Source organism: Saccopteryx bilineata, chromosome 5, assembly GCF_036850765.1.
Source record: "Saccopteryx bilineata isolate mSacBil1 chromosome 5, mSacBil1_pri_phased_curated, whole genome shotgun sequence".
Taxonomy (NCBI): domain Eukaryota; kingdom Metazoa; phylum Chordata; class Mammalia; order Chiroptera; family Emballonuridae; genus Saccopteryx; species Saccopteryx bilineata.
The window spans coordinates 233,090,307-233,115,120 of record NC_089494.1 but is presented as its reverse complement, the minus strand read 5'-3'; the positions used below and the strand labels follow the sequence as shown (position 1 = coordinate 233,115,120).

At 35.7% G+C, this 24,814-nt stretch overlaps 1 protein-coding gene across 2 annotated transcripts; it reads left to right on the top strand.

Moving 5' to 3' along the window:
- The first annotated feature begins 1,566 nt into the window (after positions 1 to 1,566).
- GUF1 (GTP binding elongation factor GUF1) lies at positions 1,567 to 24,514 on the top strand. Of its 2 annotated transcripts, XM_066232510.1 has the most exons (17): positions 1,567 to 1,920; positions 3,869 to 3,980; positions 4,136 to 4,284; positions 4,561 to 4,641; positions 5,941 to 6,018; positions 6,778 to 6,861; positions 10,207 to 10,271; positions 10,810 to 11,013; positions 12,718 to 12,857; positions 14,180 to 14,303; positions 14,653 to 14,785; positions 15,574 to 15,717; positions 17,155 to 17,288; positions 18,270 to 18,371; positions 19,942 to 20,061; positions 22,088 to 22,124; positions 23,469 to 24,513. In XM_066232510.1, exons 1-17 carry the CDS (start codon positions 1,756 to 1,758, stop codon positions 23,604 to 23,606), a joined length of 2,010 nt encoding a protein of 669 aa, XP_066088607.1. In that variant the 5' UTR covers positions 1,567 to 1,755; the 3' UTR covers positions 23,607 to 24,513. The 2 variants fall into 2 exon arrangements, with proteins under 2 accessions (XP_066088607.1, XP_066088608.1); XM_066232511.1 differs by lacking the exon at positions 19,942 to 20,061 and having other exon boundaries at positions 23,469 to 24,514.
- The last annotated feature ends 300 nt before the right edge of the window (positions 24,515 to 24,814 follow it).

The window sequence follows — 24,814 nt, the reverse complement described above, 5'->3', positions numbered from 1 at the left end:
ACCTGCTCCTATGTTCTGACATATATTTAGAGAAAGTCAATCCCAATGGAAAGGAAAACAGGTAAAAGAAAACATGGTGAAGGGAAATTGGAGCTTAATGAGACTGGGATGAAGGGTGCTGCTAATATGGTTCTGGCATACTGGGATCTGTCTCCTGACCCCTGTGCTGCCATTGGCAGGGTCAGGGACAAGAGGCACCCAGTGAAAATGTATATTGAAGAAGTAGAGCTGGTAACTGTAATAGGGAAGTTTTACAGAAAGAAATATCAACTGATTAGAGGGGAAACATTAAAGTGTCTATAGAGAACTGGTTGATGAGAAGGCCATGAAGTACAGAACAGAAATAGGCTTTAGAAGGAAGCATGACGCCAAGCTCTTAAAGATAATGGCAACAACTTAGAAGCAGCACTAAATGTACTTCTTACCACATAAACAGAAAACTCTTATGAACCCACCTCTGAGAGGTAAAGAAAAAGGCAGGAAGTAATTAAGATCTGAAAATAAAGAGGAAATGGGAAATGCAAGGCCATCAGCACCAAGCATATTACCTGATTTCTTGGAGGCTAAAATGGGGATTTTGATATGGAAGAACATAAATCACAACAACCGCAGCTTCATTAGACAGATGGTCAAATAGTGAGCAAAGTGGAATCAATCAAGATCTCTTCCTATAAATAACTACCTATGCCAAGAAATAAAGAAGCTCCTAATTTTCAAAGACACCCAAGATTCTGTTTTAGAAGGTAGTGGATTGTCTAGTAATAGAAGGTCTGAAAACCGAGTACTCCAAGAGAGGATCCGATGTGATAGGCCATGTTCTAGATATGACATAACTAAAGGTACCTCATACCCTTTATGTTTTCAGCAAAATGTTGGTGTTTTTTATTTTAAAAAGGGACAACTCTATGCAAAGCAGATCACGTTTAGTCTTTTTTCTTATTGTGTTGATTGCATTTTAAGGTAGCTTTTAAGTTGATTTTCTAACCACAGTGACAGTAGCAATTACTGGCGTTATCAAGCACGGTACTGTTATTAATTTTTAGCAGTTCTAAGAACAAACTAGACACAATGCAATAATAAACTGAACACAGTTATTGCTATCTCTGTCCTCTGCACCAAACTGGAGCTACTTCAGAAAATCCCAAGGGAGTTGGGGGAGACAGACGATAGAATTGGTATACAGATCTCATTTCCTTATCATTATCCTTCACCTTACTTGGCCAGAGCTCTGCCCTCTGCAACGGAAACATTTGTTGAATTCGAAACTTGATGATAATCGAGTCAATAGGGCATTCAGAGTGTTACTTTCCCCCACCTTCACTTCTGGTCAAAACCTTCCTAGGTACACTGCAATCATTTTACCGCTAGATGCATTAAAACACTAGCAATAATCACTGACAACATGGACAATGTATTTAGAATCCCTCAGGATACCAACGTATATCCCAACCTCACGCTGAACATAATTAAAACTGTACTTCCCCTTCACGTGACTGCCTACACCCTTGCGCGGAAGCACGCTAACGTCATGACGTAGTTCGACGTACAAACGTAAGCGTGCGGAGCTTTTTCTACGGCGTTCCGGTGGGTCCGCTCGTCGGCTGCGCTCCCCGCAACATCTCGCCCCCTCGGTTTCAGAAAGTCTGAATTCTTTTCGCCGGCCCTCAGCCGCGGCGTTTTGGAGAATACCGAGCGGCTGGGGATGGCGCCGTCGCGTCCCGGGGTCCTCCCCTGACACATCCGTCATCCGGGGGAATGTGGGCTTTTGCGGGTCGGGGCTGGTGGCGCGGCCGCGCGCTCGCCGCGTGGGTCCCGCGGGCTACGGGTTGGAGGCTGCCCTGGCCTCTCCGCGTGCGGACCCGCGGGGCTGCTGGCGACTCCTGGGCTCTGGACAGGCTCTACAGCTCTGCAGAGCTCAAGGTGACCGCTCCTTAGTTTCTTATTAGGCAGGTATTAAAAATTGGGAGGCTGCTGCTTGCAAATTTGGAGATGAGAAGGGCTCCCTAGGACTACCAGGGCGCGATTCTGTAAAGGGGGCGGGGCGGAGAGCGCGCGTGCCCTGAGGTTTCGGAAGGCCCCACCGCTCCCCAGTGTCACCTTGGACAAGTCTCTGCAGGTGTTGACTCTTTTGTGAAGTCAGTAACACATTCATTGATTATGGCATAAACTTGACGCGACTCACTGAGCTAAGTGCTTCACTGAGCTAAGTGCTTTGCATGGATTACATGAATACTCCTAAAAATCCTACTGAGGAAGCTGCTAGTATCATATAAACTATCAGTACATTTTTTTGGAATTAGCCATATGACCTGGGCAAGCTGTTTGACCTTTCTGTGAATGTTTCTTCATATATTAGATGAGATACTATAAAACATAGAATTCCTGCCTGACCTGTGGTGGCGCAGTGGATAAAGCGTTGACCTGGAAATGCTGAGGTCACCGGTTCAAAACCCTGGGCTTGCCTGGTCAAGGCACATATGGGAGTTGATGCTTCCAGCTCCTCCCCCCTTCTCTCACTCCTCTCTCTCCCTCTCTGTCTCTCTCTCTCCCTCTCTCTGTCCTCTCTAAAAATGAATAATAAAAAAAAAAATTAAAAAAACAAACAAACATAGAATTCCTGTTTATTATGAGGATTGCACGATGGGAGGCATAGAACTTGGTCCAATACCTAGAATATAAGAAGCGCTGAGTATGGCTAAGCTTCTGTTGTATTACTGTATTTTATATCAGCCAAAGCAGACTTGTGTAATTCTGACTGTGTTCTTGTGGTTGGAGAAGGTGGGGGTTCTGCAACTCTAAAAAAACTACACTATCTCATAACTATGAAGAGAGATAATTCAGACAGAAAAGTGAAGTAATTGATTGCAAGTAACTAAAAAAATAAGACTTCACATAAAGTTACTGTAATCAGTTTTGCCCATTTCTAAAATGAATGTGGAATTCAAAATAAATTTATATTGCAATTCAAAGTTATGTCTTTGTATATCTTTTGAATGCTGGAGGAAAAATCTTACAGGCCAAACAGATCAGTTTTAGCTGTTTTGCACAATTTCTTTCAGGTGTAGTTGCACAGTTACTGTCTGCCTTATATTGCAGCATTTATAAAAAAAATGAAACTTAATGCTCATGAGAATGTTGTATTTCATTAACATTTCATGGGATTGTTTTTTTGAGTACCAAAAAACTGATATATTTTACTTGAACATCAATTTTTTAGCAGTTTATAATGAGTTCCAGTAAAATTAAAGATGTGTGCAACTAAAAGTCAGGAGTTACATATTAAAATATTTTTGAATTTTAAGTTAATAAGAGCTTTTTTTGCTCCTGTGATCTTTTTCCCTTCTCAGAGAAATTGCTGAGTAACAAAACTGTATCTAAGTTAAACCTTTGAAGACTCTTAGGAGGACAAATTTTTAAATAGACCTAACTTGGTGATTAAATATGTGATGCGGGTAAAGGCTTTCCTTTTTTTTTTTTTTCTTTCAGCTTTTCTGTAGCTGTTTTTGTTTTGTTTTGCCTTAAGAGGTTTTGTTAGATTCTGTGCTCTCAGGTAGTTCATGAGTTCTAGGTATCTGTGTTCTCTTGATAAATTCGGTTCCTCATTGACCCTCTTAAGTAGTGGCAATATAAAGAAGTTGTATTTAGCTGTGTAGTCACCTTTGACAGTGAAACTAACATTTTAATGAGTCATTATAATTCATTGCTTATGAATTTAGCCATATGTGGTTTTATTGTCAGAGAAATAATATAAACAATATAGATTCTATAAATGAAATTTTTAAAGAAGGATATATTTTGAATTAGAATATTTGTTTCATATTGTGTGAAATTTATACTGGTAAATGTAACATTTATCTCTCCTTTCCAGGAAAAAGTTGACATGTCTCAATTCCCTGTTGAAAATATTAGAAATTTCAGTATCATTGCACATGTGGATCATGGCAAAAGTACTTTAGCTGATAGACTCCTGGAGTTAACAGGTATTTTCATTTTAATTACACACTTGATTGAAGGCAATGAGTAATTCATAATTACTTGTACTACGCTTTTTAAATTTGGTTTTAAATTTAAACTTTATGCAGTATTGTTTTTTTTAAAAAAGCCCATATGAATATTATGTGTTTCTACTGATTAGGGACAATTGATAAAACAAAGAATAATAAGCAAGTTCTTGATAAATTGCAAGTGGAACGGGAAAGAGGAATCACTGTTAAAGCACAGACAGCGTCTCTCTTCTATAACTGTGTGGGAAAGCAGTACCTTTTAAATCTCATTGATACACCGGTAAGTTTAATATTAATTTTATCTGCATTGTTAAAGTCTGCCTTGTACTAATAGTGCATGTAAATCCTTATTTGGTTTTTGAAGTGAACATTAAACACTAACTTTGCTTTTTGTTTTGTCATTGTCCTTAGGTTAGTAAATTATTTTACGAGCATGGGCTGAACAGAAGAAAACTATTAACTTTCTACCAATTGTATTGAATAGATTTGCCATAATGCCACTCCCTAAAAAAATTATAGCTAACATTTAGAGGTGTCAATGTTTTTTGTTTCTCAGGGCCATGTTGATTTTAGTTATGAAGTATCCAGGTCATTGTCCGCTTGCCAGGGTGTTTTACTTGTGGTTGACGCAAATGAGGTGGGTACTTTCCATTTTATATGATGTGACATGCTATTTGGTTGTTTCAAAATGTTCTTCTTAAAATATGTTTTGGAAACAGAATTTTTGTGTTGGAAAAAAATAAGATTTATTGTATTACTTAACTAAAATCATAAGCTTTGGGCCATCAATTTGAAGTTTTATTAACTAAAAAAAAGCATTTTTGTGAAATTGACTAGTTCAGCTTTTAGAAATTTTAAGCTGATCAGAGGAATTGTTTAATTGTATGTTTTGTTGAAATATGTCATACATATATCCTATCACAAAATCCTCTATTTTAACAGTTCTTAATTTGAGTTTTCCATATCACTTTTTAATAGAACTTGACAAATATTTTTGAGGTCATTTTGGGTGATTTTAAGGTAATAGTATGGAAAGTGTTAGGTTTCAAGAAACATGCCAGTAACATTACTTTTTTGTGTTATAAGCATACCATAAAAACATATTCAGCCTGACCAGTGGTGGCACAGTGGATAGAACATCTACTTGGGATGCTGAAGTCCCAGGTTTGAAACCTTGAGGTTGCCAGCTTGAGCGCGGGCTCATTCAGTTTGAGCTCAGGATCGTTGAAATGACCTCATGGTTGCTGGCTTCAGCCCAGAGATCGCTGGCTTAAAGCCCAAGGTTGCTGGCTTGAGCCCAAGGTGTCACTGCTCAAGTGGCTTGAGCAAGGGGTCATTGGCTTGGCTTGAGCCCCTCCTTGTCCCCGCCCTGTCAAAGCACGTGTTGGAAGCAATCAGCGAGCAACTAAAGTGCCACAACTACAAGTTGATACTTCTTATCTCCCTATTTCTCTCTCTTGCAAAAAACAAAACAAAACAAAACAAATAACATACTCAGTAGTTGACCATTTAAGATCTGTGATATGCTATTTAAGCTTTTGATATATTCAGTTTCTTACAAACTGTTCGTTAAAAATCCAAAGATATGTTTGTTGTGTTAAACCTTCCATGATTCTGTCAGGAAAAGTGAATCTCTATCTTATATACATAGTATTGGGCTTTCTAAACGTTATCACATGACTGTATCATACAGTAGGTGATGACCTTGAGGGTCTGTGTTTCATCTTTGTGTCTCTAATGCCTAACACAGTTCCAGCAAATGCTTCCTGAAGTGAAAGGTATTTCATAAAGAATAATCCTGGTGCAAGGAAGTACAGATACCGTAGTTTGTCTTATACCTCAGCTCATGATGAACATGTGTGGGATAGACTTGAATTCTAAGTGTTGTGACCCATGGTAGAATGAGTATCTCTGTCCTGTGTCTTGCTATTTCCAGGGTATTCAAGCTCAAACTGTAGCAAACTTCTTTCTTGCCTTTGAAGCACAGCTGTCGGTAATTCCAGTTATAAACAAGGTAATTACAATGAGACAACAATGCTATTTATTACTTTACTTTCTCAAAGTAAATTTAGTGTTTGAATACTAAGTGTATTATTATTATTTTTTATATGAGGGATTCTTCAACGGTTTATTAACTATATTGGTGGGACTTATTTCTTTGAATTGCATTTGGTAGAATTGTAACTCAGACTCCTGTAGCCTCCCATGAAGTTGGAAGATTGTTTCCATAAATTACATGGAGTGACAGAGGCTGTTTCTATAGGAAAGGTATGCTTGCAGGGCAGCTAAAATGTGTTTACAAAAGAAAAGGAGTTTGTCATCTAGTAAGAAAATATAGTACGTGAAATACAACAGTTAAGTGCTAAACTGAGCACTTTGAATAAACCTTAACTTTATTTTTAAAATTAATAAATTTAGAATTTTATTTAAAATACTATTTTAAAAAGATTTTAAACATCTGCATTGCATTCAGTGTACTTTTTGATACTGGAGTTAAGTTTAAAAGCAGCAAAGTTGACCCATAGGTAAGACAGTTTGTTGTTGTAAGTTATATCTAACTTGTAAAATCAGTTTATATGGTGTTAATTGATAAATCGTTATTGAACTCTTCTGTTGCCTTGAATCACTGATAACCTAAAATTTTTGCAAGCTGTGCTGTCTGCCCTCTTAGAGTGTCAGTAATACTTTTAACTATTTCCAAATACTATCATTTAATATGTAATACACTTTATTTTTATTAAACGAAGGTATAATAAATTCTTTTTCTTTAAAGATAGATCTGAAGAATGCTGATCCTGAAAGGGTTGAAAAACAAATCGAAAAGGTGTTTGATATTCCAAGTGATGAATGTATTAAGGTAAAATGCCTTTTCGCCAGACTTGGTTTGCAGATCTCAGATAATTGGCCTAAGTGAAATTTCACAGTACTGGATAGCCCATCATTATATAATGTTTTTATATAGTTTTACAAAGTTCTTTTTACTAATATTTCATTTGACCTTCACAAAAAATTCTTATTACATGGTTAGGACAGATACGAATTACTAGATAGTTGAAAGAAATGAGTCAAAGATTTTATCACTTTCTTAAAATTGAAGCTCTATAGTTAGCTAACATGCCAGGCCTGAAATGTAGGTCTTCCACAATGCACCGCAGTATTATTTTTTATATGCCATTTTACCTCTATAGAAACATTTTCTTTGAAGAGCAGGTTTAAATTCATTTTAAGATGTGTATGTATTTTTGGAATTGACAAATAACTTTTTTTTTTAATATAAGAGTGAGCTAGGATAATAATCTTAGGAAAAAATAGATTTTATTTATGTGAAAGCTAATTAAATTTGAATTTTTAAATGGACCTTTCTAATGCTGGTGTGGGTGTTAAATAGCCACATTCAGTCTGCTGTGCTATGTGCTTGTGTAGTAAGTGTGTCAGTGAAGCAAGAGAGTGTTTAGCTTCCACTTTCAAACCTGTTTGATTTTTGCAAAAGCAGATTTCATGTGATGAATGTTATTTGTTTGTTTAACCTTAACACAATAGGTGATTACATACAGCTTGGTAAGGACTGAAAAAGCAGTCATTTTTATTTTCTTAGCTACACACACAGAATTCGATGATTTTTAATATGAAATGGGGCCTGTTATTTGACAGTCTTGGAAATTTGTGGTTTCATAACTTGGATTGTGTTATATTAAAGTCTAATTAGCTATTTTTATTTTAGTACATGTTTACAAAATTCATTCAGATGCTTATTTGGTATGTTCCAAGCTAGGGGCACAGCAGTAAACAGGACAGACAAGATTCCATCTAATTGTGTTTATATTTTACTTGGGAGGCAGTAAAAAAGAAGTAAGCATCTTAATTATTGAATGAGACAACTGTTGTCAAGGAAATTCACTCAACAGATTGTATTGTTTCTGGTGGAATGCCATAGTTAATGATGGAAAATGTTTTTTGCTCAGAGAGATGTGATGCAGAGTAACTTAGGGAAGGCCTCTCTGGTAAACTACACCTGAAGAAATGAAGAGCTGAGAGATTGCACTCTAGGAAGAGGAAAGAGCAGCTGTAAAGGCTTGGCATGTTTGGCAAGGATTGACATGTTTAGGGAACAAAAAGGAGACACATGAGATGAGATGGCTTTGTAGGGGTCGGCAGGAATCAAGTCATGCTGGGACTCTTGCTGTGCTGCAAAATTGAGAATTATTCTAAGATAGTGAAAGGATTTTAAAGCAACGGAGAAAATAAACTGAGCATTCAGGTTGCCTTAGAGAGAATGGCTTGGAAAAGAGTAGGAAGAGATGGGGAAATCAGCTTGTAATATCCTAGGGCAGACTGGTGGAGGCTAAGTGTTTGATGTTGATCTTGAAGCAGTGGGCAAGTTGGATGTATATTTTGTAGTTGTAATAGATTTGCTCATAGGTTACATGTTGGAAAGTAAAATAAAGGGAAGAATCAGGGGGCTTTGGTTTTGAGCAACTAATCAAATACTGTTACTAAATGGAGAAGACCTGGGGAGAAACAGTTACAAGGGGAAAGTAAAAAGCTTTGTTTTGGACATAGTAGGTTTGAAATGTCTGTTATACATCCAAGTAGAGATATAGCATAAATCTAAAATTCAGGCAGTCATGGGGAGGGCTGGGTCAGGAATGGATATTTAGGAGCATTAGCATATATGTGCTAGTGAGGTCATGGAAATGGATATAGTTTTCCTAGTGAAAGTATAGATGGAGAAGTCCTAGGAGTCAGACTACATTATTGTCCGTTTTTAAGGTGTTATGAGTAAAAATTTGAGAAGGATTAGAGAGCTTGATTCAGAAGAGGAGCGTAGAAGGATTGAGTTTTTAGGAAAGGGCAATAATCCTCAGATTGTATTAAGAGAGAAGGCAAAGAGTATGCAGATGGATGGATTTGTATATTTGGATAAGGAAGCTTTTGATGTCTGTTTCCTTAAATGAGTTGAGAGGCAAAGTTGCCAACAGAGAAAGGGGAAAATGTCTAGATTGAAATAAGGTGATGTGATTTATCTTACTGAGTGGTAGTGTGAATGTACTAGGGAATTGCATCCTGGGACTGCTAGGAATTGTTAACTGCATTTGGAGATCTGTGGTCATGAATTCACAAGACACTGGGCAGACCAGTTCCCTGATTTTTCTCCAGTAATGTTACGCTGCTCTTGTTATAAGCATAGGAAAGACATGTAGTTGGATGCAGTCACAGTTGAGGTTTTACCATCTGCTTATGATAGAGAATAGAAAGTGGTTGAACAGTGATTGTAAATAGTGGACCTTGGAGTCTCATCTGGGAAAGGAGGGAGCAGAGGACTAATAGATAAGTGCCCATTCAGTGGATTAGAGGCTGTGATCTTAGTGGATTGTTCAGACAGTGTACTAGCATCTAGAGTAGTGGTTCTCATTTGGAGTTAGTTTTGTACCCTATTACCCCACTTCCTGAATCCCCAGGAAACGTTTGGCAATGTCTGGAGGAATTTTTTGTTGTTACAGTGGGGGGGGGGGGGGGGGTGCTAGTGGCATCTTGTGGTAGGTGAGATTCCACGGATGCTGTAAAGCATCCTACAGTGCACAGATGTCGCCCCAGCTGTCGTTATTGCTGAATTGAGAAACTGATCAAGAATGAGTGTGAAGAGTAGGAGGTGGTCTTTATGGAATGGCTTTTAGATTTCAGAAACAGTCCAATTACTCGTGATGGCAAAGGTCAGTCATACACGTTTTTTGATTCTTTCGGCTTTTTCAGTGTGATAACAATAGTAATAATATACCTTATAAATAACCTGTATGCCATCCACATATATTGTTTAATTTATCTATACAACAACCTTGAGATGTAGGCAAGATATGAATAATCACTTTATCAGATGAAGGACTTGAAGCTCAAAGAAGTATAGGTCAAAGTCATACATTCCATGTCGGGTCATGACTGTTACCTAGAATTTTTGAACTCTTACTCTACTTTTTTTTCAACACCATGATCAGAATGTTCTTATAATTTAATCCAAGAGCCATAGAATCACTTTAACTGTACTGGAAGGACATTTGTTACTATATGCTTTGTACTTCTTCACAAATTGATATAAACTGATAACTATTGGAATTCTTTCTTTTTTCGAAATTATAAAGTTCCATCAACAAGATAGAAGAAAGGTAGAGTTTTAAGTTAAAAACATTTTTTTTACATTTATTTTTAGATTTCTGCTAAACTGGGAACAAATGTTGAAAGTGTTCTTCAGGCAGTCATCGAAAGAATACCCCCGTGAGTCTTTTGCTAACTTTATACTGTTTGTTTCTTTTTAAAGACCATCAATTCGATCTGTTACTTTAGCTTAGTAGATATGGGAAATTTACTCTGTGGACAAAGAAAATAAATTTTTAAATTTATTTTTAGTAATATATAGAAGACATACAGTACAGAAAAATGAGAGGAAAAATAGGATGATAGGATCTCTTCTTAACAATCAGTGTATTAAGGAGACTTGAATACATTGAAAATTACTACAATTATTATTCTTTTCTATAATACTTAACAAATATATTTCTTCAGTTTTAAAAGTAATTTTAAAACAGTCATTTATTTAAAAATTGAGATTGAAAACATTTATGAAAATAGACATTATTTTACAGGAAGATCTTTTTATTTTGTCAGCCATTTGTGGACCTTGTTCAAGTACTAGAATAAATTAAGCATAGTATTTGAGTTATAAATAGGCATTTTATTAGGAAGATTTTAATTTACTATGTGTATGTATATTTTTTACTTACTTTTTTTTATTTTTTTTTTACTTATTTTTAAGCCCTAAAGTACAGCGCAAAAATCCTCTGAGAGCGTTGGTATTTGACTCCACCTTTGACCAGTATAGGGGTGTGATAGCCAATGTAGCATTATTTGATGGAGCGGTTTCTAAAGGAGATAAAATTGTATCAGCTCATACTCAAAAGACCTATGAAGTTAATGAAGTAGGAATTCTGAATCCCAATGAGCAGCCAACTCATAAACTGTAAGTAAATCACATTAGTAATTAAAATACACTTGTGTGTATTACTATCTCATCCTTTCTCAATTTGGTATACTTAGAATGATTCCAATTTGGAGACTTAGGAAAAAAAACAAAACCTGATTATATAATGCAGGTGTCTAGTGAGTGATCTTTTGAAAGGAATCTCATGTGAAGGATAGTAGAAATTTGATACATCTTTAAAGATGTATTTGATACATTTTTATTCCTTTGACTTGTCATAGCTAATTTTGTGATACAGTGTGGATAGTATTCTATATTGATGTATTGCATGAGACAGTGAGATATTCAATAGTTCCTTCACCGGTATCCATATTCATATAGTGCAGGGGTTGAGAACCTTTTTGGCTGAGAGAGCCATGAATGCCACATATTTTAAAATGTAATTCCGTGAGAGCCATACAACGACCTGTGTATGTTACACATTATCCAATAAAAATTTGGTGTTGTCCCGGAGGACAGCTGTGATTGGCTCCAGCCACCCACAATCATGAACATGAGTGGTAGGAAATTAATGGATTGTAATACGTGAGAATGTTTTATATTTTTAACATTATTATTTTTTTTTATTAAAGATTTGTCTGCGAGCCAGATGCAACTATCAAAAGAGCCACATCTGGCTTGCAAGCCATAGGTTCCCGACCCCTGATATAGTGTATCATTTAGACAGTTCATTTTTTTATAATTAGATTTTCAACATAAAATATGTAGAGAAAATATCATAATTCTTTTCTTTAGTATGAACTTTATGGTAGAAACTTGATTAACTATAATTACTACATGTGGGGTTAGCAAGTTAGTGTGCACTGTAAAAACTGTTCTGAGTTCACTTCTAAATATTTGAGTGCCTACTCTGTCATTACTCCAGGTAGTGATAAGATAAAGTACCTTGGATACATAGTTGAAGTTTTTATGGCCTTATCTGCAGAAATGAAGGTTTAGAACCAGGTGACTATATAAGTCACACTTGACAGTTTACTGGTATATGTCTCAAGAGTATCTTGCTTATCACATTTTTCATTTAATGGAGAGTCATAAACACAGTTTATCTTAATTTTACTCAAGTATTTCTAAAGTCTCTCTGTATTCTGCCATGCATATTATATACTGACCATTACTGCATCTTCAATTAAAATTCTTATACTTTATCCTAAATGTAAATTAGTGTGTTGTCATAGAGGAAGTTTGCTTTTTTTTTTTATAAAAGGAATTAAACTAAAACTCTGAAATCTTGGGATTTGCTCTTTTTCTGCAAGAGGAACATCAAATAGATGTAAGATTTGTTGAGAGTTCATTTATTTCTGCTTGTATTTTTTCTTTTTAAAGTACATTTGTACTTTAAATTGTAACACTTCACTGATAGTGTTTTTACACTATAAGAAGTGTTTTATGTTTCTGTACTAATCAGTTTCACTATGTTTATATTCTATTTAGCTGGTGCTTAGTATGTGCAAAGGTGGGCAGAGTCATGAAAAAGGCCTTACGCTCATTGTTGGTAATGGGCTGTAAGACAGCATGTTCTTTCGCTAATCATCCTTAGAGTTGAGAGTGTATATGTAGCATTTAGTTGCAATTTCATGAGGTTTTGTTTGGAAAGTGAGCATTTCCTGAGAAGGTAGAGCTTATTGGGAGTATGTACTGGAAACATTAAAGCAGTAAATATTTCCATATAATAATTTCATTTAGATATGCAGGACAGGTGGGCTATCTGATTGCTGGGATGAAAGATGTCACTGAAGCACAAATAGGAGATACATTATATTTACATAAACAACCAGTGGAGCCCTTGCCTGGGTTTAAATCAGCGAAACCAATGGTATTTGCAGGTGAGGAGCTCACAAATTCAAAGGATGAGGGTCAATTTATTCTGTCACTTGAGATAGAAATTGCTAGAAATACTTATTTTAAATAGCTAATTCCACAATACTTGTATGTATGTATGTATATACTCTTTGCATATTAGCTGATTTCATATAGCAAAACTTTATGTGGGAGATAATTTCCAAAACTTTTTTAGGGCTTCTTAAGAAACAAGTCTCTGACTTATGGAAGAGCATAGTAATATGAATTTCCTGCTTGTTCCCTTAGGGAGTAGTTCAATATATTTAATATTTCAATATTTTAAATATTTATTACTGAGTACCTTCCCCTCAGCTGGCCTTTCTCTGACGTTGTACAAGTGTAGGCATGGCAGAGAATAATGTCACCTCACAGAGTCTAACTTCCCTACCTTTTACTACTTTGTGGAATGACAGACATTTGAAAAAGGAAGGCCAGATTGAAGGTCATCAGGTTACTCTGTGCCTGGTGTCCGTTCAGCCCTGCTTTCCTCCCGTAAGTCGCTCTCATTGGAATTATGAACCTTGTTTATATGCAGGCTTAGGCAAAGTCGGTCTCTTGGATTTGGGAGGACTTGAGATATCAGAAAGAGAATTTGAGGAAACAGGAACTTCGTAGTTTTTTTCAGTGAATTGAAAAAAGCAAAATTTATCTTTGAATTTAATGAATAAACTGCTGTAGAGAATTAAGAATTCAGTGTAATTTTCATTTATATTCCTGTTTTCATCTGTTAATGGAGTCTCATTTGTGGTTCTGCAATGTCTTCCACATTTGTTTCTTGAAATAGTGTATTTTCCTAGGCCTAATTTTCATGGTTCTTTTCTGTTTTCCTTATATTTTTGCAAAATGATAAAAACATCACTTTTAGTATGAATCCAGTTATAAATTCATTAAAGCTATGAAATTGCAACATACTTTAAAGTGAGTATAACTTAATATTCATAGTTTGTTTGTTTTTTTAACAAACTAGTATTTTGGTGAATGAAATATAAGAAAGTTATTTACAAGCTAAATGAGGCCTGACCTGTGATAGTGCAGTGGATAAAGTGTCAAGCTGGAACACTGAGGCAGCGGGTTCAAAGCCCTGGCCTGACTGGGCAAGGTGCATACAGGGAGCAATTACTATGAGTTGATGCTTCCTGCTTCTCTCCTTCTCTCTCACGCTCTCTTTTCTCTCTAAAAAGGAGTAAATAAAATCTAAAATAAATTTTAAAAAGTTAAGTGATTAATTTTTATCTTGGAAGCATTGTGTATATAGTTCCCTGGGCAGTTTTTCACCTGTGCTAATTAGAAATTATCATGTCCTCAGGAATGTACCCTGTAGATCAGTCTGAATATAATAACCTGAAGAGTGCTATAGAAAAACTGACTTTAAACGATTCCAGTGTGACGGTTCATCGGGATAGTAGCCTTGCACTAGGTGCTGGCTGGAGGTAAGATTTAATTACTCTGGGGTTTCATGTTTATTGAAAAAGTTTAAATGGTTTATTGCTCCTGAACATTTCTGAAGATAAGTTCATATTAGTGTAAAGTGAAAAAGAAAACAATATCTGCCTATTCTATAGTTAATATTCTATAGGTAAGTTTTATAGCAATTTTAAATAGAATTCCAGTGGAGCATTGGAGTCTTATTTAATGAAATTATGCTAGCATTGAATTATGATGGGAATTGCTGAAATGACTTTGATTCCACCCCATCCCCACAAAGTAACAATGCATTCATCGTGGAAAATAGAGCCCATGGGACATAAACATTTTGGAGTTTGGCTTTTTCTCCCCCAGGTTGGGATTTCTTGGACTTTTGCATATGGAAGTTTTCAACCAGCGACTAGAGCAAGAATATAATGCTTCAGTTATTTTGACAACCCCTACAGTTCCATATAAAGCTGTTCTTTCATCGGCAAAATTGATAAAGGTACTGTTGTGCATCAGGATACAAGGGAAAACTATGTGTATGTGTGTGTGTCTGCAGAATGCAAGAGAAGCTGTACACCATTAGCTGATGAGGTTTTAAAACTAAATAGCAATAAAAATTTAACTACCTTTTAATTAATGATGGAGAATCTATGTGAGAAATAATTTATGCAGCATTTCACTTAATAAAAATCTACACATTATCAATATTAGTCTGTTTAAATTAGTAATGAAAATACTGTTCTAAATCCAGTGCAAATATGATGAATATTATTTTTGGTCATAAGTAATTTATCATATTTAAAAATGAAATATTTATTCCTACCTGGCTTAAGGAAATTTTAGGTTTTAAGTTAATGATAGAGATAGTACTATTGTCCATCTAAGTGGCAGTCTTTTTAAGAAAATGTTAACTTGGCATCTGTAAGTATTTTCCAATAAAAACTTAGAAAACTGTTTATAATGCCTTATAAGGGATAGATTAAAATATTCTCTGACATCGTACTTCCTCAATGATATGTGAAATGTGTTTAATAAATATAAATCAATAGCATATATTGCTCATTAATATTAAATGATTACAGCTGGGTTTTTTTAAAACTAAAGCATGGTAAGATATTCTAACCTTTAGAGATTCTGTTGTTTTTATTAATTCCAACAAATTCAATAACAAAATAAATTCCAACATATACTTTTAATTAAAAGCAAATTTTAAAACATGGTAATTAATTAGTAAGTTCTTTTTGTTTTGTTTTTTTAACCATTGCTGGTTATATTTCTTATTTTTAGGAATACCGAGAAAAGGAAATTACAATTATCAATCCTGCACAGTTCCCTGATAAATCAAAAGTAACAGAATATTTGGAGCCAGTTGTTTTGGGCACAATTATAACACCAGATGAATATATTGGAAAAATAATGACACTTTGCCAGGTATAAATGTAATACAATGTAATGTAATGCAAAAGTAAATTTTAGTCCTCAGGCAATTTTCAATGACTTCTTTCTGTGGAGCCACTGAGTTTATAACAAATTTTCATAAAGATCTATGTTTATATACTGATTATAATGCCTTATAAGAGATAGATATAGATATATAAGAGATCTATATATGTGGATATAGATACGTATACTTTAAAATTTATTTTGATTTCAAATAACAAAAATAGAGCCAAAATTTGATCAACTTTGTTAATTTACCAAATAAATATTTTAGTCCAAAGGAAAGATATTTGATGCTTATTTATCCTGAGTGGATAAAAGTATAATTTCTTTTAGCCTCTCTGAGTATTTGATATTGAATATAATTTGAAATGTAATAATACTTGAACCTTTGATTGGAAGGTTTTTTTCTCATTTTGTTTTGGTTCTTACCACATTGTAATAATTTACTCCAAAAACTGGATATACTCATAATCCTCACAAAATACCTATTTGAAATACTCTGACATTATATTGGGAAAACTCTCCTATTATTACTAGTGGACTTGAATTTTAATTCTGTTATCACAAACTACAGAAGATTATAACTTTGGTCAATAACTTAATTTTCCTAGACCTAAGTTTCTTCATTTTTAAAATAAGAAATTAGAACTTTGACTTTATCTGTAGTCACAGTTGACATATTATTAAATGAAATATTATATAATTTAAAAAGATAAAATTGTTAAATATAAAGGATTAAAATATTTGGTGTATACTGTAATTGAAGGTTCTCTCTGTATTGTGAATAGTTTTTGCAGGACTTTACTAGGTCATTAAAGTGGTACCACCTTAGTTCTTTATTGATTGCTTTCTCACATGTGCCTTGACCATGGTGCTCCAGTCAAGCCCGACCAGGTGGTGGCGCAATGGATAGAGTGTCATCCTGGGACAAATGAAGACCCAGGTTTGGAACCCTGAGGTTGTCAGCTTGGGCACCATCTCATCCGGTTTGAGCACAGGCTCACCACTTTGAGAATGGGAACATAGACATGACCCCATGGTCATTGGCTGGAGCCCAAAAGTCACTAGCTTGAGCCCCAAGGTTGCTGGCTTGAAGCCCAAGGTCACTACTTGAACAAAGAGTCACTGACTCAGTGGAACCCCTCAGTCAAGGCACATATGAGAAAGCGATCAATGAATGAATAAGGTGTCACAACTGTAAGTTGATGCTTCTCATCTCTTGCCCTTCTTGTCTGTCCCTGTCTATGCTTCTCTCTCTCCTTTGCTAAAAAAAAAAGAAAGAAAAAGAAATACTCCTTCATTTGTCCCCTCGTTATCTTCATTTGTAAGGAAACATTTAAGTTGGTAATTGACATCTGTCTATATTTGTTTCAAATCATTGTTTAATAGATGATCATTAAACACATTTTTTTCTACCCTTTTTAGGCTCGGAGAGCAGTTCAGAAGACTATGGTGTTTATTGATCAAAACAGAGTTATGCTTAAATATCTCTTACCTTTGAATGAAATTGTGGTGGACTTTTATGATTCTTTGAAATCTCTATCTTCTGGATATGCTAGGTAATTCAGATACTTGAACAATTTTTTTTTGAAATATTGACCAGCAAGAATATCTTCTCTTTGTATTTTGAATAGTACTTAATATGGTATCTTTCAGACAGTAAATGCTTAATGTTTGTTGAAGAAAGAATGGATTCAAGAAATATTTTAGGCTAAAATCTAGTTTTAGAGTATTAATATCATCTTGTAAACTTCATGGCTTAGAAACCAGACATATTGGCAGCTTGTTTTAAAATTATGGTAATAGGAATATATATGTTCTTGTTCAGAATTGGAAAGACATGTAATTGAAATTATCTGTCATCATACTCCCATTTTGTAAGTTAAACCTGTATTTTGATTAGCATTGTAAGTTTTGACCATATTATTAATAGCTGACAGTAAGTGCTTATATGTGCTAGGCTAGGCTCTGTTTCTGAACACTATACACAAGGTACTGCTCAAGTGCTTACATGTATCAACTCATTTCATCCTCAAAACCCTGTGAATGTTCACACTGAAGAGCCACTTCTGAAATCCGTGTCTGTTTCATTAATGGCTGTTTGTCAGTGCCATAGCATTTATTTAACTGAAAACAGAAAACTAAACGGAAACCCAACTTAGGGTCTGAGCACGACCCATTAATGTCTGTTGTTGTTTACAGCCTGCCTGCTTTTGGGAGGGAATTTTGGGGAGAAGGTAATACTTACTAACTTCATGATCCATTTTCCTAGATAGGTTCACTAGCCTCTTTTCCTTCACCATTTAGAGCACATTCTCCTGCCTTTGCCTCTGGTCTAATAAATGTAAAAAAGATGATAAAGTTTATTCCTTACTAGCGTCATTTAGTTCCAGTCATCTGAAGTATATATGTAACATTTTGATAGGAAGTTACATCTTTTTGGGAGGTATGGTAATATAGAATATGTTTTGAAAAGAAAAAAATGTAATCTTTTGTGAAGTATAATGTTTATCTATTACTTGGACATTTTTTCTTGTTAGTTTTGATTATGAAGATGCAGGCTACCAGACTGCAGAACTTGTAAAAATGGACATTCTACTGAACGGAAATATTGTAGAGGAGCTAGTAACTGTTGTACACAAGTAAGTTGAGTAGAAACTAATGGAATGTGAACGTAACCACTTGTGACATATTTTTGTTTAGTTATTGGTTGCTATATTTTATTTGACAGGTACATTTTGAGAACTTAAAGGTAATTAATTAAATTTCCCTGTACTAGTTTTTCTTCCATTCTTTTTCCATGCTTCTCTTTCCAGTATGTTAATATATAAAAGAATAGAGTTATGATAGTAAAAAAAAAAAAAAAGGGTCATGGGGAGGAAAGTTTGCCATACCAGGTAAGAGAAAATAAAAGGAAATGTTTTTTAAACTTTATGGTAGGTTTAGAATTGAGAATAAAGATTTTCATTAATAATTTATACTAGTAAAATATGAAATATCCTAGATGTTCAAGAAATAGAGGAGTGGTTAAAATAAATTATGGAGCACTCATAATCTCTTCTAAGCCATTACAACTGTATTGTGGATTATTATTAGTGACATAGAAGTGCCTATTACATATAATGGTAGAATGAATACACTATAATCTGAACTGGAAAACAATTAAAATATGTATGCAGAAAAACAACTAAAGGAAAAATGCTTAACATAAACATTCTAAAATGTTTAACAGTGGTTATATATAGGTGAGAGGAAGGGCATCCAGAATGGTTTTTATTCTTTAATGCAGGGGTAGTCAACCTTTTTATACCTACCGCCCACTTTTGTATCTCTGTTAGTAGTAAAATTTTCTAACCGCCCACCGATTCCACAGTAATGGTGATTTATAAAGTAGGGAAGTAACTTTACTTTATAAAATTTATAAAGCAGAGTTACAGCAAGTTAAAGCATATAATAATAATGACTTACCAAGTACTTTATGTCGGATTTTCACTAAATTTGGCAGAATAAATTTTTTTTTTTTTGTATTTTTCTGAAGTTGGATACGGGGAGGCAGACAGACTCCCGCATGCGCCCGACCAGGATCCACCCGGCATGCCCACCAGGGGGTGATGCTCTGTTGCACCCAGAGCCATTCTAGCACCTGAGGCAGAGGCCACAGAGCCATCCTCAGCGCCCGGAGCAACTTTGTTCCAATGGAGCCTTGGCTGAGGGAGGGGAAGAGAGAGACAGAGAAGAAGGAGAGGGGGAAGGGTGGAGAAGCAGATGGGCACTTCTCCTGTGTGCCCTGGCCGGGAATCGAACCCGGGACTCCCGCATGCCAGGCTGACGCTCTACCACCGAGCCAACCAGCCAGGGCCCAGAATAAATCTTTATTAAACAACTTACTATGTTAAATCTATCTTTTTATTTATACTTTGGTTGCTCCACTACCACCCACCATGAAAGCTGGAACGCCCACTAGTGGGTGGTAGGGACCAGGTTGACTACCACTGCTCTAATGTATGTTTTCCTGTAATTTCTGTAATGAATCATACTAATTTTGCAATCAGAAAGTCATTATGATTCAGAAAGTAAGTGATGTTTGTGACAAGTACCATCTGACCTTTCTTACAGAATCACCTTTACATTGATTATGCAGAAAGACTGGAAAGTTACTTGACCATTTTTATTTAGCATAAGTAGTAAATACTTGAATTTTCTCTGATTTAGAGACAAAGCACAGACTGTGGGCAAAGCCATATGTGAGCGTCTGAGGGACTCGCTCCCTAGGCAGCTGTTTGAGATTGCAGTGCAGGCTGCTATTGGAAGTAAAATCATTGCCCGAGAAACGTGAGTGGAAATTCTTTTTGGTTTCCTGTTGGTTTTAGAAATAATATAGTTAGAAAATGAAATATTGAAAAATTTAACTAAACATTGGCCTAAACTTTCTTACTACTTGTAGAAACAGTCATCTGACTGTAAATTCCACTAATTTAAGTGTTGACTGTTACTTTCAATTACTTGTGTAAGTAACACTTTTGGGTAATATTATTTACATTTATTGATTGAATATATATGAGTTTGAGCACTCATTTTATTGAATGATTATTGAATTTACTGAGTGAGATATTTCCATCAAGTTTTTATGGTTTTATCCCTTCTTGTAGATTAATATGAACTGAAACTAACAAGGTTTTAGAGATATTCTTCCTAAAGACAAAACCAAATTTTGATTTTTCCTTGAAGAATTAATTCCTCAGAGCTAGTCAGGTTGTAAATCAGAAAGGTGAGAGGAATGCTGATCTCATGTTCAGCTTCTGCTTTCTAGAGTAAGGACTTCACATGTGATGCAGGAGACATGGAAGAGAGGCTAATTTGTGTGGAAAACTGGTCTTTTTCATGATGCGTGCTGTATAAATCAGAGCACTGAGTAAGCTGCTCTGTGAGTTATAGAAAGTGCAGGTAGTATCCTGCAGCATTTACTATTATTTTTCCCTGATGGCCTTAATACTTCTGGGAAATCAGAAGTATTTGGAAATTGCTCCTCAATTCTAGTTTAACCTAAACTTAAAGTATCAGTAGTGGTGAAATACAACCATCATTTATATATAGTCTTGGAATAAATGTTATGCCAATATTTGTGATGATTTAATTTTCTAAAACTATTTTGCTTTAGAGTTAGTTACTTTGTGTTTCAGGAGTGCTCAGAGATTAGGCAGAATGGAGTTAATAACCTAGGAACATTCTGGAAAGTGCAATTTAGACTAGTTTGCAAACATGAGTGTGTTCAGGTAGACAATAAAGAATACATACAGGGCCCTGGCCAGTTGGCTCATTGGTAGAGCGCCGGCCCGGTATGTGGAAGTTCCGGGTTTGATTCCTGGCCAGGGCACACAGGAGAAGCACCCATCTGCTTCTCCACCCTTCCCCTTCTCCTTCCTCTCTATATCTCTCTCTTCCCTTCCTACAGCCAAGGCTTCATTGGAGCAAAGTTGGCCCTGCATGCTGAGAATGGCTCCATGGCCTCTGCCTCAGGCACTAGAATGGCTCCGGTTGCAACAGAGCAACGCCCCCTGGTGGGCATGCCGGGTGGATCCCGGTCGGGCGCATGCGAGAGTCTGTCTCTCTGCCTCCCTGCTTCTAACTTCAGAAAAATACAAAAAATAAAAATGTAAAAATAAAGTATACATACAAATGGAGCTATTTTCAAATTTCTTATCCTCCAAAATTTTCAGCAACATTATATACAACTGCTTAGATAAGCGGTTCTCAACCTGTGGGTCGCGACCCCGACGGGGGGTCGAACGACCAAAACACAGGGTCGCCTAAAGCCATCGGAAAACACGGGGGTCGCCTAAAGCCAGTTGAGAACTGCTGGCTTAGATGAACATGTTAAATTTAGTTTACCCTTAAGATGGTTCTATAAAACTAATATATTCTTTATATTTCTAGTCATTCTTAACCCACATTTGGTGGAGTTAGTAAAGAAGCAATAACCATTTTTAATTTTGGTGGGGAGAGTAGAAGTGGTGGTAGTTTTAGGTTGAGCCAGAAATGATCTTATGTAATTTCTATAATCAAGTCATATAATGCTTGAATTTGGCCTCATCACCACTGCCACAAGCCTTGATCTTTTTCATTCCTAATAAAAATATATGTTGGTGCTTATACATAGCATAAGATTCACTTATTTTATCCCACCAAATACATGAAAATAAAATACAATAGTTTTTGAGCTGCCTATTTTTTGATGGCAGTTTTACATAGGTCTGACACGATTACTTAGATCTTTAATAAAGGGGAGAATTTGAAATTAAAGTACTTTGAAACAGTATAATAGAAGCTCTGTACTTATACAGAATTTTCTCTTTTACAGTGTGAAAGCCTATAGGAAAAATGTTTTGGCAAAATGTGTACGTACCTACCTGCATTCTTCTTTGTGATAATAGATCTACTTTATGAGTTTAAAATTAAGGGGGTATAAATATAATGGTTTCCATTGTTGGTTTTTATAATATCCTTTATTTCATCCCTAAGCTTTCTTTTAAAATCAGTAAATTTTCTGCTTGGCTATGATAGCATATTCATTTTGATAATGTTCTTAAATATTTTTCTACTTATTTATAAAAATTTCCTTACATGGAATACTATCAAAGAAAGTATTTTATAATAGTTATAGAGTAACATGTTTTGTTGATCTAATTTATAGGAAAGATTTTGAACACAATGGCTAAGCAGTGGGAAGAATATGAGATTGAAATCTACCTCTCCTACATTATTTTGCCAAGTTTGTGGTCTCATCTATTAAAAAATAGTTTTCTTATCTCACTTATTATGAGAATCAGGTGATGAAGGCTATCTCTAAACCCTTCGCATGGGGCCTGTCCTATCTCACTTATTATGAGAATCAGGTGATAAAGGCTATCTCTAAACCAGGGGTCCCCAAACTACGGCCCGCGGGCCACATGCGACCCCCTGAGGCCATTTATCCACCCCCACCGCACTTCCGGAAGGGGCACCTCTTTCATTGGTGGTCAGTGAGAGAAGCATAGTTCCCATTGAAATACTGGTCAGTTTGTTGATTTAAATTTACTTGTTCTTTATTTTAAATATTGTATTTGTTCCCGTTTTGTTTTTTTACTTCAAAATAAGATATGTGCAGTGTGCATAAGGATTTGTTCATAGCTTTTTTTATAGTCCGGCCCTCCAACGGTCTGAGGGACAGTGAACTGGCCCCCTGTGTAAAAAGTTTGGGGACCCCTGCTCTAAACCCTTCGCACGGGGCCATCTTATCTCACCTATTATGAGAATCAGGTGATGAAGGCTGTCTCTAAACCCTTCCACGGCCCGTCTTATCTCACTTATTATGAGAATCAGGTGATGAAGGCTGTCTCTAAACCCTTCGCACGGGCCCGGCACGTTCATGCTGTGCAGGTTTCCCTATCAGACTGCAGCTGTAAGGTCCAAAATTTCAAGCCTTGACTCAGTAGTGAGATCGAGAATTCTTCCTTGACATGCGCAGTGTAGTACTGAGCTTCCTTGGGGATCTTCATCTTCATCCAAAAATGAAGTCTTTTATCATTCTTGGAGGCGGTGAACTTAGGACTGCTAAGAGGAGGAGTGAGAGGTCTCTTTGCAGACGTCTTCCTCATGGACTCTGGGCAATTGTAAGGTGGTTGTATTCATGTTGCTGTGTAATGGTATGATTATTTTCCTGTGGAGTGATTTGGACTTCCAATTTTTAAAATATTTTTCAGTATGGCGGTGATATTACCCGAAAAATGAAACTTTTGAAGAGACAAGCAGAAGGAAAGAAAAAACTGAGGAAAGTTGGCAATGTTGAAGTCCCAAAAGATGCTTTTATAAAAGTTCTGAGGACACAACCTGATAAATAAATGGTGCAAAAATATAAGGAATTTTTATGAATTAAAAATAGTGTGTCCTCTAGTTTTTATTATATGTTTACAACAGATGAAAATTACAAAATGTGCTTCTCAATTTCAGATAAATAACCTGTTGGCTTTTCTTTGAAGGGTAGTAGTAGGTAAGAGTCTGGGCTCTGAAGCCACATTGCCTGGTTTCAAATTTGTGTTCCACCACTTACTAGCAAAGTAAATTACTTACCTCAGTCTGTTTACTCTTCAGTAAATCAGATTATATTATTACTTACCTCAGTAGGTTGTTAAATGTGATAATCTGGTTAAACTACTCAGAAGAATACGTGACACATAGTAAGTCCTCTATGAATCTTAACTATTTTGTTTCCATGGGTATTATTTCTGACACCCAAAAGTCCCCATTCTTAAAAATCTATCTAGTTTCAAGCCCATGATATAAAATATTTTCAAAATTACCATAAGTATCAGTTTGTTGTTAGCTAGATAAATTTAGATGATATATATGAGTCAGTTATTAAAACTAAATAACATACTATGTAGAGGTGCTCTAATTTTTTGTTGTTGTTTATTAATTTGAGAGGGAGAGAAAGGAGGAAAAAGAGAGAGGGAAAAAGAGGAACATGAATCTGTTCTGTATGTGCCTGACCGGCGGCCGAACCACAACCTCTGCGCTTCTGGTTGATGCTCTACAACCACGCTGTCAGGGCTGTGTGCTCTAATTTTTGATAAAATTGTTTTAAATGTTATTTTGACACTAGATGGTTTATATACAGGTTGGGCATAGTATACAGTTCATATGGAAAATAATCTAGTAACAATAATACAAGAATAAAGTCTGTGTTCTATGTACTACCAACCATAAACCTACTTTTGCCCCACCCTGTATACATCTCAGAAATAAACATTTCTGATCATTGAAATGCAATTGTGCAGTTTATAGGGGTTTTATTAGCAGCTGTAATTAATGCAGTTTAATAATTACTGTCTAGATTTCATTGTTGAGACTAAGCTTTATTTAGTCACTTGAAGTCCCATAGCCAGTAAATGGCTGTCTTACTTCAAAGCATGTGCTCCTGACTGCCATGTTTACTCAGTGAACAAACTAAAACAGACTAAACTACTATAAAGATAAAATACAGTTGGACCCTTGAAGAACAGGGGTTATGGGCACTGACCACATGCAGTAGGAAATCCATACTTAAATC

What these genes read in the sequence shown, in the direction of transcription:
- GUF1 (XM_066232510.1), top strand. Translation starts at nt 1,756, where the DNA reads ATGTGGGCTTTTGCGGGTCGGGGCTGGTGGCGCGGCCGCGCGCTCGCC. An exon ending in TAAATCTCATTGATACACCG is followed by an intron (nt 4,285 to 4,560) that starts GTAAGTTTAATA and finishes TTTGTTTCTCAG; the next exon opens with GGCCATGTTGATTTTAGTTA. An exon ending in GAGCAGCCAACTCATAAACT is followed by an intron (nt 11,014 to 12,717) that starts GTAAGTAAATCA and finishes AATTTCATTTAG; the next exon opens with ATATGCAGGACAGGTGGGCT.